At 40.8% G+C, this 13283-nt stretch overlaps 1 protein-coding gene across 1 annotated transcript in view; it reads right to left on the reverse strand.

Annotated features, from left to right (window-relative positions):
• Nucleotides 1-13283, reverse strand: part of LOC115374843 (low-density lipoprotein receptor-related protein 8-like) — a 59917-nt gene that overhangs the window by 8831 nt on the left and 37803 nt on the right. Inside the window, exons 7-12 of the mRNA XM_030073986.1 lie at nucleotides 11408-11527; nucleotides 10885-11010; nucleotides 7844-8015; nucleotides 5650-5877; nucleotides 3668-3786; nucleotides 2484-2623 (exon numbers count right to left, since the gene is read on the reverse strand). Of these exons, the coding sequence (XP_029929846.1) occupies nucleotides 2484-2623; nucleotides 3668-3786; nucleotides 5650-5877; nucleotides 7844-8015; nucleotides 10885-11010; nucleotides 11408-11527 (905 nt within the window). The remainder of the gene's footprint in view (nucleotides 1-2483; nucleotides 2624-3667; nucleotides 3787-5649; nucleotides 5878-7843; nucleotides 8016-10884; nucleotides 11011-11407; nucleotides 11528-13283) is intronic.

A 13283-nucleotide genomic window follows, 5' to 3' on the forward strand; every position in this document is an offset into this window, starting at 1 on the left:
GCGGTGGCTGGGGTTCACCCCTGTGTTCCCAGAGCTTTATGTTCCCTCTATGTATGTTTTTGAAAAATGACCAAAAATTCATAATCTGATAGTAGATGGTGTTTATGTTTATGGTCAAGCTGCTTAAACAAGTATAGTCTCATTCAAGCGATTTTTTATTAACATTACAAACCAGCATTGGAAATAGCATTGGCATGAATATTAGCCACATATGTAACATTAAACATTAGCAAAATACTAAATCCTGTGTTCCCTCAACATAAAAATTAGAATAATGTCCATGTCCTCTGGTATATTAAAAAAAAAAAAAAAGAGCCAAATCTGGTGGCAGTTCTCAATGATTCCCCTTATGGTACTAGTCCTGTAATAACTGGGGCTGTAATATCCTGTTGTATTAAAGTATTAAATCCATCAACTGTTTCTTTTTTCTTCTTCTTCTACCAGTTTAAACAGCCTCACATGTATTTTCTCTCTCGCGCTCACTTTCTTCTTCATGTCACTGTGACGATTCCTGGGTGAAAATAGCTCAGTGGTTAATGATAACCATGGCTGCCATTTATTAATTGATTTATTTACTTATTCTCTCAAGTTTACACTATCGCTGGCTGAGAAAGACACAGTTAGATAGGAGCTGACATTTTCTGCCGTTGCCTTAGAAACTAAAGACTAATCCCAAATCAGAGCAGTGAGATAAAAAGCTTCAACACGTGTGTGTGTGTGTGTGTGTGTGTGTGTGTGTGTCACTGAGTCAGAACGAGTTAGTAATGTGAGGTACACTGCAAAAAGCTGCTCTCAATAACATCCTAAACACGGAGGTCACCTTGTAGTCACAACAAGGTAGAGTGCAGTAAAAGCCCCGGATCGATTACATATTACACCGGAGGAATTTATCATCCTTTCTGTGAGTTACCATGGAGTGCTGGCTCAGGTTGTACTCACAATACAAAACACAGAAAAAAAATTCTCAAGGTTATGCTCTGAATGGCTTAACTGTATTGGCATTTTCATTTCAAAAGGTTAGCACCGTGGGAAAAACAAAAAAAACAACAACAACAAAAAGATTTGTCAGCAGTGGTTTTCTGGCTTTGAAATGTAGCAAAGGTTTTTTTTTTTCTGCTGCTATTAGACGAAGCTGATGTTTCACTGTTGATAATGGGATATGAAAGACTCTTTACTTGATGATGTTTGTTGTTTTCCCAGTTGGCATGATAAAATCAAAATGGAGTAATGTACAAGTTTCATGACCCATCAGCTCGCACATCTAACAAAGATATCAAACCCCACTGGATATTTCCCAAAAAGCACTGCTGTAAAATCAGACATTATTCTCCTCAACCCTGCCAGTCCATGTTGCTCAGCCAGGTTTTGTTCAAAAACACAGAACTTTATCTTAAATTCCAGTAGAGATCAAAAGGTTTTCAAATATAACAAATGTGTCCTGTTGAATCACATGGAAATATGTATATAAAATGATGCACAAGACATGATATTTTCTATTTGATGTCATGCTGCAGCCAGGAAACAGAAGCATCTTGGATTTGAATATTTCACTCAACTTTGATGTAAATTCAATGAGGCCCTACAATGAGCAGATACAGAATGTATGCGCTATTGTTGTGCAATCAGGGATTTTTTTTACTAACTTTGAAGCTACTTAAGAGGAAATTTGAGGGAAAATCGGATCTCAGGGGGTTAAGTATGCTTTTCCTTGCACAACAGCTGATTTTTGAACATGAAAGATTTTAAGCAACCACTCTACAAGAAGCTTTCAAGCCTCTGAAGAATGAGCCACTAGTTTGATGTCAGTACTGCCCATGTTAAACTGGCTGGGACAGTCTTGCAGTGGCAACAATGTGTGCAAACACACGCACACACTGACATGCAAAACATACAGAGGAAGATTCACACACATACATGTATACAGGCACACATTTGACAAAACACACAAACACACACATCACAGGGGGCAGATCTGCCGTACCACCTGGCATACAACCAGATTTAAGTTTCTCTGCTGGCTCTGCCATGCAGGCTGGCTGGTGACCAAGTGCTTGAGTGTGAGTGGGTGGTGGGTGTGTTGGGCGCATGTTTGCGTATGTGTGTGTGTGTGTGTGTGTGTGTGTGCGTGTATTGCTTTGGGCAGCTCTGTGCTCTCTAGCTCTGTTTGGTGTGCCCAGCCTGCCGATCCCACAAGGGAGAGCTACCACACAGACAGAACATACACCAGGACACACACACACACACACACACAGACTGAACATAACTGGAATTAAACACTCAGTTCATTAAAACTCCCAGTCACAGCACAGATCTCTGCAGGGCTTCTGAGGGAAATGAGGATACGATGAGCTGTGGGTGGCTTGACGATACCACAGGGTAGTGACCAAAATCCTTAAAATCCTTGTATCTCGGTGTTTCTGCATAGAGCGCTGGCTAACATATGCATGCATGTGCCGTGCACACATACACACACACACACACACCTCAAAAACAGCCAGAGCATATGGTTGACCCAGCCTCTCTGCGGATGACAAGTGTGTTCTGCGGTGAGCACCGTTCAGGTCCACGCTGGCTATGAGGTGCAGCTTTGAATCCACCCAGTACAGCCGTCTGTTGGCTACATCTGAGGAAACACACACACACACACACACACACACACACACAAATACAGATAAGACTTTCCCGGGCTAAGTAGAAATTGATTATCTACACGGTAAGCACTCTTGCACTCTGCTCAACAAATCCCTTAAGGTGATATTGATTACGTTTTAAAATGTCAGACTCTCCCGATTACACAAGTGCAAATTTTATTATGAGCAATCCATAACTCTGAAACACGTTAAAATACCAATCCAAAGAAAAATGCTCTAACTTCATGATTCTCATCCATTACCATTATCATCAAACATTTACCTGTGGTATTTCACTTACTTTTGATCTTTATTGATCCACACTGCCCAGATTGAGTGCACTTACTCTTTTTCAGTGTTGTGTGTGACGCACATTTAGTTACACACAACTATAATTCTCAAAAAAGTATGAAAACTAGGGCTGAGCAGTTAATCAAAATATTATTGAAATCGCAATATGGCCAAGTGCAATATCTTACGATGGCATAGGTCACTGCAGAGAGAAAATATTATGCAGCCGGGGGAGGGAGGGTAATATTCAGAGAAAAAAAATACTCAGGATTTTCAAAATTAAAGTCATAAATTTATGAGAAAAAAAGCTAAAAATTCTGAGATTATGAAGTCACATATATACAAGAAAAAAACTGAGAAAAAATGCTTTCTCTTATATCAGTTTTTCTTACACTCTTACACTTACACACCAAGGGATTTAGTAACAAGGAAATCCTGGTGATTTTAGCCCCGAATCACAATACGGTTATCTTCTGAGTCAATGTCTCTTCAAAGTCCAGATGCTCATGAGAATACTCTGATTCTGGGCTCAAATCACCAGGATTTCCTTGTTACATAATCTGATAGTATAAGAAAAATGATTCTGACCAAAACTGTGAATCATATTGCAATCACAATACTTGTAAGGATAATCGCAATGTGATTTTTTTCAACCATATCGCTCAGCCCTGGTGAAGATATCAATAGTACCATGTAATATATGGTGTACCGTATAAGGAAAGGGGCTCAAGCTGCTCCCTCCTTACCCAGAGTGATGCCATTGGGCCATACGATGTTGTCAGACACCAGCACCTGACGGTCCACTCCGTTCATCCCAGCCTTCTCTATCTTGGCCTGTGTGCCCCAGTCTGACCAGTACATGAAGCTGGATGGGACAAAGAAAGCACAGGAATACACCATGGTTATAATATATAAAACATATAATAATATAACAGTGTACATGATACTGCTTGTAATAAATTCTGTTACTCTTCAGCACAATGATGAATTACTTTCAATTATTACAGAAAAAACCCTCTAGTCCCTCAGTTCTGTTTTATTTTAGTGAGATTTTGGTGCAAACACTTGTGCTTTTTGCATCACAGGGATCACAGGGATCACTTGTCAATCAATCAGCATGAATTTTCTGTTGATGAAGTTTGAGTTTCTCTCTTTGATGCTGTTTTCTTTGTGTTGCCTTTTGCTGCTCATGCTACCCAGTTTCTAATCTGTTTCGTCATCACTTCCTGTGCACCAGAGGATTTTTCCTGGGAAAGACCTACATGGATTATTATGCCACTTGGCAACACGGCTGAGGTTACGTTATGGTTGAGTGAGGGCTTTCCCTGCTGTCGTATCACGGCTCTTTTACCAAATGGGCAACAGGCCAGCAAATTTTCTGGCCAGTCACGGCGCTTGTGGGTGTTATCTGGCTCAGGTGAGATCCATAGTAACACAACAGAAATCATGTGTTCAAGGCAATGACTGTAAAAACTTTCATGAATTAGTTATAGGCTGAATCACTGATGCATCATCTATATTATATACAGTATAAGCATAATAAAACAGTGTACAATCGCACTCTGGAACTGTTTATTTTCTATGAAAATGTTGAGGTTCTTTATTACTTTACTTTATTAACTCTGATGAAATGAATTCTGTGTGTGTGTGTGTGTGTGTGTGTGTGTGTGTGTGTGTGTGTGTGTGTGTGTGTGTGTGTGTGTGTGTGTGTGTGTGTGCGTGCGTGTGTGTGTTTGTCTATGCCAGCAGCTGTAATCCAACCTCAGTATGTATGTATGCCACAGTGTATGCATGTCTATTTATTTTAGTGTTTTTTTTTTTCTCTTCTTTGTTTTCATTTCGGTTTTCATCTATGCATGGACCATCAGACCATCAGAATACAAAAGCTGCAAAAGCACACAGTGGCACAAATTCATAAAGCTTCCCAGATTAGAAGTGATCATCTAGGACAGCGTTTCTAAAAACTATGAGTCAGGAAGCAAAATGGGTCACAGGCTTGTTTCATCTGTTTCATCTAGTACATTTATCATTAAACTCAGCCCTGAGGAAGTTTACTCAGTTTAGATCTCGGGCTGAAAAGGTTAAACTACCCTGGATATAGGGTCACTGACCATCACCTCTGGATTACAGGCAAGAAAAAAAAATTGAAACAGAAAAAAAATAAGTCTCACCACTAGTGCTACTGCTAGGCTTCTACACAAAGGGATTTAGTGGAGGATAAATCCACCTAATCTCAGTATGCACATTTTATTATTTGTGAAGATTTACCTTTTTTTCATCTGATGCAAAACATTATGTAAATTCAGAGTCTACAGCATAGCAAGAAGTATTGAACTGGTAAATATAATATATGATGTATTAAATGAAAAAATATGTCAGATAAATATACCCTGTAAGAGGAAAGGATCTCTTAAGGGGAAAACATACTGAAATTGAAATCATTGCTTAGAGTCAATTTCTGACCTTTTCATTTACCACTAAATTGCTCTCTAAACATATGTAACTGAAAATGGTAAAACATGCATATTTTTTCTTCATAGATTAAGGGGCATGGGTTCAGACCATTAAAATAAGATATTACATTAAGGGTTTAAATTAATTATTTTATTTGAATCACTAAATTATGAATCAAACAGATGCTTTTTGATGAAACTCCCTCTGATATAGCTCCTGTAAAGCTGGATGAGATCGAGTTCATGGAAATTTATGCACATCCCATTTCCCTCACCCGTGGTGGGGATCCAGCGCTATGGCTCTAGGCTCGCTGAGCTCGGTGCTGATGAGGACGCGTCTCTTGGTGCCGTCCACCGAGGCCACAGAGATGGACTTGTCGCCAGAGTCGGTCCAGTACAGGTTGTGCTGCAGCCAATCCAGAGCCAGACCCACCGGAGACTGAAGCGCCGAGTCCACCAGGGGCACCTGCTGGGACGGGTCGCTGGCCTCGTGGATGAAGGCACTGCAGGGAAAGGAGTGGGTTGAGGGTGGGTGGAAGGAGAGCGGAGGGAGCGAGGGATTATAGGAGAAAGTGGGAAAGAGGAGAGCAGGGTTCAAGTGGGGACAAGGGAAGTCATTATGTAAGGAATAATGTACAGCGAGGCGATCATTATCGCAAAATATAGATGCAAAGCAGTGGGGTCTTGGGATTTACTTTGCAATAATGGCACTATCACACTTACTACACGACTGCTTACCAAAGACATTAATCACTGTCTATCTGAAGCAAGATATTGATTTAAATCTCTTTATTTACGAGCTATAGTAATTTATACACCTCTGCCAAAGAAATAGTTCAGTGGGACTGTGAATATAGAAACACGCCAGCAACCGTATCAGCATAAGCAAATCCAGCGAGATTCCCATTTATCCTCTAGCCAGCAAAAGTTACATGCTCTCTGCTCTCTCTTTTTTTTTCTCAATAAAATTCTAACTAAACTAAATCGAGCGGGCTTCTTGAATGTGGGCTAACCTGTTTCAATGTCAGTGGTCAGACTTCAGAATGCCTTCATTAGCTAATCAGAATTGAGCACTCAACAAAGCTGTGCAATAAACATAAATGCAATTAATGCAAACAGGACAAACCAAAACCGCATACAAGCGTGTGCATAAATCAAACAAACCCATCATACACACAAAATGCTGACAGCTGAACATCCATAGTGCTAGGTGACTGAATGCATGATGTATTCATTATAGCTGTTGTGGATTGTAATGGAAAAGCAATAGCAGTGGAGGATGAGGCTGGTTTGTGAGCTGTAGCCTTGGGCAATCCACTAAATAGGTTCATCCAGCGGTTAGTGTTTCGCTAAGGTGGGCCACTTATCAGAAAAGACAAGGCTTCACCCAGGGCCTGCCCTGCTCACTAATGGTTTGGCCCCGGCAGAGGTGTGAGGTGAGGGGCAGGCAGGTGTCCTCCTGAACAGGGAATTTCAATTTTAGTCTCTCAAGAGACCTTTTTTTCAACATCCACTTTATAAAAAGAGCACAGTGCTCCAATTAGACCAAACTCTCCTGGGAGAAAAGGTAGTTGAGTAACAATAGGAAAGGGATAATTGATGTAATATGATAATACATTCCTCAGCACCACTTATGCATTCACTAAAATAAAAAACAACTTCAAAACACACATCCTCACTGAACCATGTGTATTATATACAATGACATCGTACTACTACACAACGTGATGTTATAGTATTTGACCAATACGAAGTCAGTATTATCAATGAGGTCGTGTGTTGCGTTCTATTTAATATCAGAGGTTTTGGAATTCCCAGCTGGTTCATCATAAGTGCAAACTGGACCAGTGTGTTCCAGTTTGCATCAAGTAAAGACAGAAACAGGGACAGCTGCAGCATTTCATTTTCGATCTGTTCCCCATGCAAGAGCTAATATTAAGTCAATGACATATGGCAACTTGTTCTAGTTAATTACTTATCATAAACTTAAGCAACTCTAAGTGCAACTTCACATGCTTAATATGCAACAAAAACATGTTAGTTTAGTTTTAGTCAAAGCCCACAGATGTATTTTCCACAATAAGAAGCAACTACAGTGGAGTGTGCATGCTGGAAACATCTGGGCTGAGAAAGTCCAACATTCCACATGCAGCTGCATCTCCAGCTGCATTTTTAAATTTTTAATTTATGATCTCTCAGAAATGCAACATAAAACTAAAACTCTTCATTGCTCAGTCCTTTAATGTATATATGAATGGTAGACAGCAGTCTCATACAATATTTTACTTATGCCTCTATTTTTGGCTCAGGCCACTATTAGCAAACTCAGGTTTCTAGTCTACCACTCACTAATCTAAGATGAGGTTTCTAATCTAAGGCCAGGTTTCTAATTTAAGTTCAGGACTCTAATCTAGGCTTCAATTTCTATTGCAAACACTGTCTAAACTCAGGTTTCTGCTCCTGGTGTACCTGTAGATTTTCCGGTGGAAGCGATCACACCAGAAAACACGGTTGTTGGCCACGTCCAGGTCCAGGGCAACAGCGTTCTTCTGGGTGGACACCACCTGGCTGTAGTCCCGTTTCACCAGGTCGAGACGACGGATCTCATGCCGGTTGGTGAACAGAAGGTAAGGGCTCTTGCCTGTAAGTTACACACACAGAGCAAATAGGATTCAGAGCGCATGGAAAACTTTCATTTTGAATACTGTTCTACATTCTATTTGAAGACAGAACAACTTTAATCAAAGGTTTTTTATATTAACGTGGTTCTATCTTTAAGCCTGCAGAAACAACTTTTCAAAAGAAACTCTCACAGTGAACGCCCTGAATTCTGCTGGAGTCTGACAGGAAATAATGCCTGCCTCTACAATTGTGTCAGTGTTTTAAGGCGATCAGTGAATCAGTGTCAGTCCAATTTCTTATAACATGCAGCATATTTTGCCTGAAAGACAAGATGTAAGAGAAGGCGACACTGATAAGCCTCAGGGATTGGTATTTCAGAAAGATTTATGAAACTGTTTGTGTGCTGGATTCAAAAGGCGTTGACACCGTTAAGAAACAACGCTGCAAGTCAGGGACTGATGGAGACATTCATCCACAGTAATAAGACTTGAGGCTTCACCGCCGTGTCAAAAAGCACTGCAGCTTAATGTGCTGCTGCAAAATGTATCACATCGCAGTTGATACTCTGAATGATATTTCTCAGCACAGATAAATAACACCAGAAACCTTGCCAGATGCAGCTCAATTTCCCCCACAACAAGGGTGCCACGACAATAATCCTTCATTTAAAAAAACTGCTGAATAGTTGCTCTATTGATCAGTGTGTCTGTGTGCATCATTAAGCAGTATGCTCCTTATTATCTCCTTCTTGTAAATATAGATCAGAAGCACCTCAGCGCTAACCTGTCTTTCTTTTAACAACAAGCTGTCAGCACACACAGGCAGGAGGGCTAAATATACAGAAGTGAGTGCACATACATACACACACACGCACACACACACACACACAAACACAGACGCAATCATAGAGAAAAAGACTCGCTGTGCAGTAATTTCCACTGAGGGAAGATAAACAACCTTGAACAAAGTTAAACCAGCCAGGTCATTGACTCCTTTCCATGTGGTTCCTTGCCCTACTGCTCGCCAACAAACACAGAACAATAAGGATCGGTGAAATTGGCTCAATTCCCTCAATACCACTGTGCAATTGCCGCAAATTTCAACCTACGCAATCCATCAGAACGATATTAAGCCTTACACGCGTCAATTTCACACTGAGTGAAGCTAAGTGGGTGACAGACACAGTGAAAGTGTGAGCCTGCAGGGAGTGTTTCACAACCCTGGCTTGCAACTCCAACCCCACCTTTATCTTGTAACGTCTATATTGAGCCCATCTTTCTCTTGCGCAGTAGAATGGTAATAGGGCAGCAGCAGCAGCAAGTTATCTCCAGAGGCAGATATGAAAATGTCTCATTAATGGCTTGCTTGCCTTGGATTCCTATTTGACAGTCTCATTCATAGCCTCATTGTATACTCTCAAACACACTCTCTCTCTGTGTTCTGCCCTCTCCTCTCCTCCCAGCCCATCGTCTGAACAGTGACAGCGCTTTCCAGGACTAAGCGTTCTAAAAAAAAATAAATAAAAAATAAAAAAAAACCTGGCCATTAGAATGACAACATTTCCAACCCCCTCTAAAGGAAAAAATGGTGCCCTGCTGGTTTTATGGGCTGTCACGGCAGCGGTGGCGCTTTTCATCGCCTCAACACCAACCACTCTGTCTGATGCGTTCGGCAAGAGTCTGCTTCTGCTGCTTTTTTGACACAGCCAGACACAGTTCTCTTTTGGCCACAATAAACTTCGAGCGGGACACACACTGTGGCTACACTCACGCGCAGAAACACACATCATCTGATGTGGAGGCTGGGGCATAAACACAACCCACACAGGCACGCGCACAGGCGCAGGCTTGCTGCTTGATATTAGCTCAGTTTAATTGAGGGAAATGAAATGGCAGTAGTGGACAGCCACAGGGACCAAATCAGCACATTAAGTTTGACTCACTCTTTCCTGACAATTAAGAAATTAACATGTTTGGGAGAAATGAAGTGTAAACATAAAAAAACGGCCTCTTCCCGTAATCCTCTTGCTAATAGCTTCCGGCCTTAGTTGAAGGGCAAGGAAAATTAATTGGCCTCTGAGCAGTTCACTTTGTTCTCCACTACTCCGACTGTTGTCAACAAGCCTAACAGACGGCCAGATTCAATTTGACGTAATTAGTTTCAGCGGTGACTGAGCCAGGTACCCCTGAAGAGTTGCTGCCTAATTATAAGTGTTCAGGATGGCTGAACACATCAACCTATCAATCATAAAACGTTGTAATGGGACGGGACATTGCAGGACACTCTCGGCCCAGGAGAAGCTAGGCGGTTGCCATGGTGACGCTTCCCAGTTGTTGTAATTATGTAATTATGTTAAGCACACAAACAAATGCAATGTAATGCCGAGAACACTAACGAGGGGAGGATGTTTGTGATTATGAAATGAGCGGGTTTTGACACTGTAGCACAAAAGCTGTGAGAATAAAGCATTGCACTAATCAGGCGGCAAAAACATCTGAGAAAATGTCTTGTTATCTGCAACACCAGTTTTCAAACTTTTGCTTGGGGTGAATTTTTGCTTACAACCCAAACTGATTTTTGCAGGCTATTGTAGGCATTATGTTAACAAAGTGCATCATGTTTTGTAGGTCACCAGTAACAAGGAATATTTTATTCAGCATATCTTCCTTTGCAGGAGCATGTTGGACTAGTGAGAATAATCATACAAAATTAAAAATTTTCCAGGCGTTACACATGAACCTTTCAAAACTACCAAATTCTCTACAGTCATTTGGGCTCCTGATCAAGATTCTGCTGATGTTCATTCCTTCGTTTTCAGCCTAATTAAGGACCCTTCACTTAAACCTTATCACCTATGGCATATTATATTTTGACTCATTGTGACTCACCCTCCGCCTTGCAGGTCTTGGTGACAGGGTCCATCTCGTAGCCTTCATAGCACTCACACTTAAAGTCTCCCTTGTAGTTGATGCAGATCTGGCTACATGCATCAGGATTCTCACACTCATCAATGTCTGCAGGGAGGAGAGGGGAGAGGGGTTATCAATCAGCCGCAAGAGGAGCAGATAAAGACAGTGACTAATTCACTGTCATAAGTCACTTCAGATAAGAGCATCAGCTAAATGCTGAAAATGCAAAGGGAATAATGATTTTCAGTAGAATTATGGTTGCAGTTTAATGGGTGAGTAAATATGGATATTTAGGGCTGTAACTGGCAACAGCCATGGCAACGCTGTCACTAAAGTGTCACTGGAAGAAAAAAAAAAATCACAACATAACAGGGTGAGTCCCCATAGACTTCTCTGCTTCCTTCCAGCAAAATACCAGCTTTCCAGTCTGGGTGTGAGGAGGAAGTGTTAGAGTTAAAAAGGCTGGGGTAGGGCAGTGGTCTATCTATTTTTTATTATTCACCGCCACATGTCTTCTTGTCCAGTAGCTGGTAGCCAGTGGGGCACTGGCACTCGAAGCCGATTGGTCGGTCCATGCAAACATGGGAGCAGCCGCCGTTGTTGATCATGCACTCATTCAGCCCTGGGAGAGAGAAGAGAGGAGAGGGATCCACAATCAGATGCAGCCAATCAGAGAGGTGGTCGGGCTTTCTAGCAGCCACAATGGAGGCTGTATTTTTTTTTTCAAATTCTCTAAAAGTCTCCTAAATTAAAGGTTTCGTGTACAATCTATGCATATTGATCAAAATTGCAGCGCATATAATCAAAGTTACCTGTGCATGCCATTTCTCTACTCCATGCATCTGTTCAACTGTAATAGAGGCAACTTGCCCCTAGCTGCAGTGCCAATAATTTAACATTTTTTTAATCAAATATAAGTTAAATGAAACAGTAAGTATGAAACAAAAATCTATATTAAATCAAAGCGGCAATGTAGTGCAAAGACTGCAAAAATAACATAGTTATCCTTTTAATACGGTCTGTGTAGGAATTGCATCCACCGATACAAATTGGTGGATGCAGATATTAAGCCTGTCAATATTAATGGAAAATGGCCCAAGCCGACTGGTCAGCATTATTAAAAATTGTATAAACATGACCAGCACACTGGTCAGGTTGAGAATGATGGCTGCAGCCTGTATAATCTTCATTTTATCTCTGCTCTATTTCTCTGAACTACTCAGCTTTTGTAAATCTTGAACAGATGTTTTCAAAAAGAATCTGACAAAGATGCACAACAGCACAGTCAGTAAGCCTTTGAACAGGGAATCAGGTCCACATGCAGGGGTGTTCAGTGTCTTTGTATTTGGGATTAATGCTGTGAACTGGGATCTTGGGATTTCCCACAAGGAGCTCTCCCAGGAGTGAGGACAGCAACCAGGAAATTAAACAGGCACACTGCTTAAGTCTGTGCCGTTTATGCATTAATGTATTCTGAAAATGAAAAAACGCTGAAAAAGAAAAGATGTAAAAACAACCACTCTGGTTTCCCTGATGTGAAACTAGGTCAAGCCGACTGGCGCAAGGTTGCCACACAATAAAAACAGCAGTGACAGACAGATTTGAGGTTTAAGCTTTACCTGGTGAAAGCAAATAAAATCAAAAGCCAATGGCCAAAATTTTAGGGCGATTTTTCATTTCCCTTTCCATATCTGTGCACAAGAGCTGAGAATGAATGGCAACTGCAGATACTTCACATCACATACATAAACTGCCTTTTGTTATGGTGGTCATGCACTATCACTGCACCACTAGTATGAATAAAATGAATTAGTATATTGAGTCAGAGAACCAAAGCTCGTCTAATGAATAACACTAGGTAAGCCAACTGAATGAGCTCTGAGATCACATGAGAAAAAACCCTCCTCTCAAACAGTTCATTCAATGGCATACAGACACCTCTTTCAAAACAAACACCAGGCATCACTGCACAATGAACAACTGGCAACTGGAAAGGAGTGATAAAGAGAAAATAGGTTCTAAACTGAAAGAAAACCACACTCTTCACAATGAGAGAATGGACATTTTATTCTGTCAACAGTATCCTACTCCATCTACCACAAGGCATTTGTCAATAGCCAATAACCTTTATACTGCAGCAAATACATCAGTCACTGGAGCGTGACTATTGTAAGAGCAGTGGGTCTGAAACAAAGAGCAGCAGCAAGCCAGTCACTGGTTCCAACAGTGCAAATATATATATATATATATATATATATATATATATATATATATATATATATATATATATATATATATATATATATATCCATCTTACAAAGTCACTCAGCCTCATATTCAACATTAAAAAATCTCATTTCTCTTAAAACAGGTGAAAA

Source organism: Myripristis murdjan, chromosome 17 (genome assembly GCF_902150065.1).
Source record: "Myripristis murdjan chromosome 17, fMyrMur1.1, whole genome shotgun sequence".
In the NCBI taxonomy this organism is placed as follows: domain Eukaryota; kingdom Metazoa; phylum Chordata; class Actinopteri; order Holocentriformes; family Holocentridae; genus Myripristis; species Myripristis murdjan.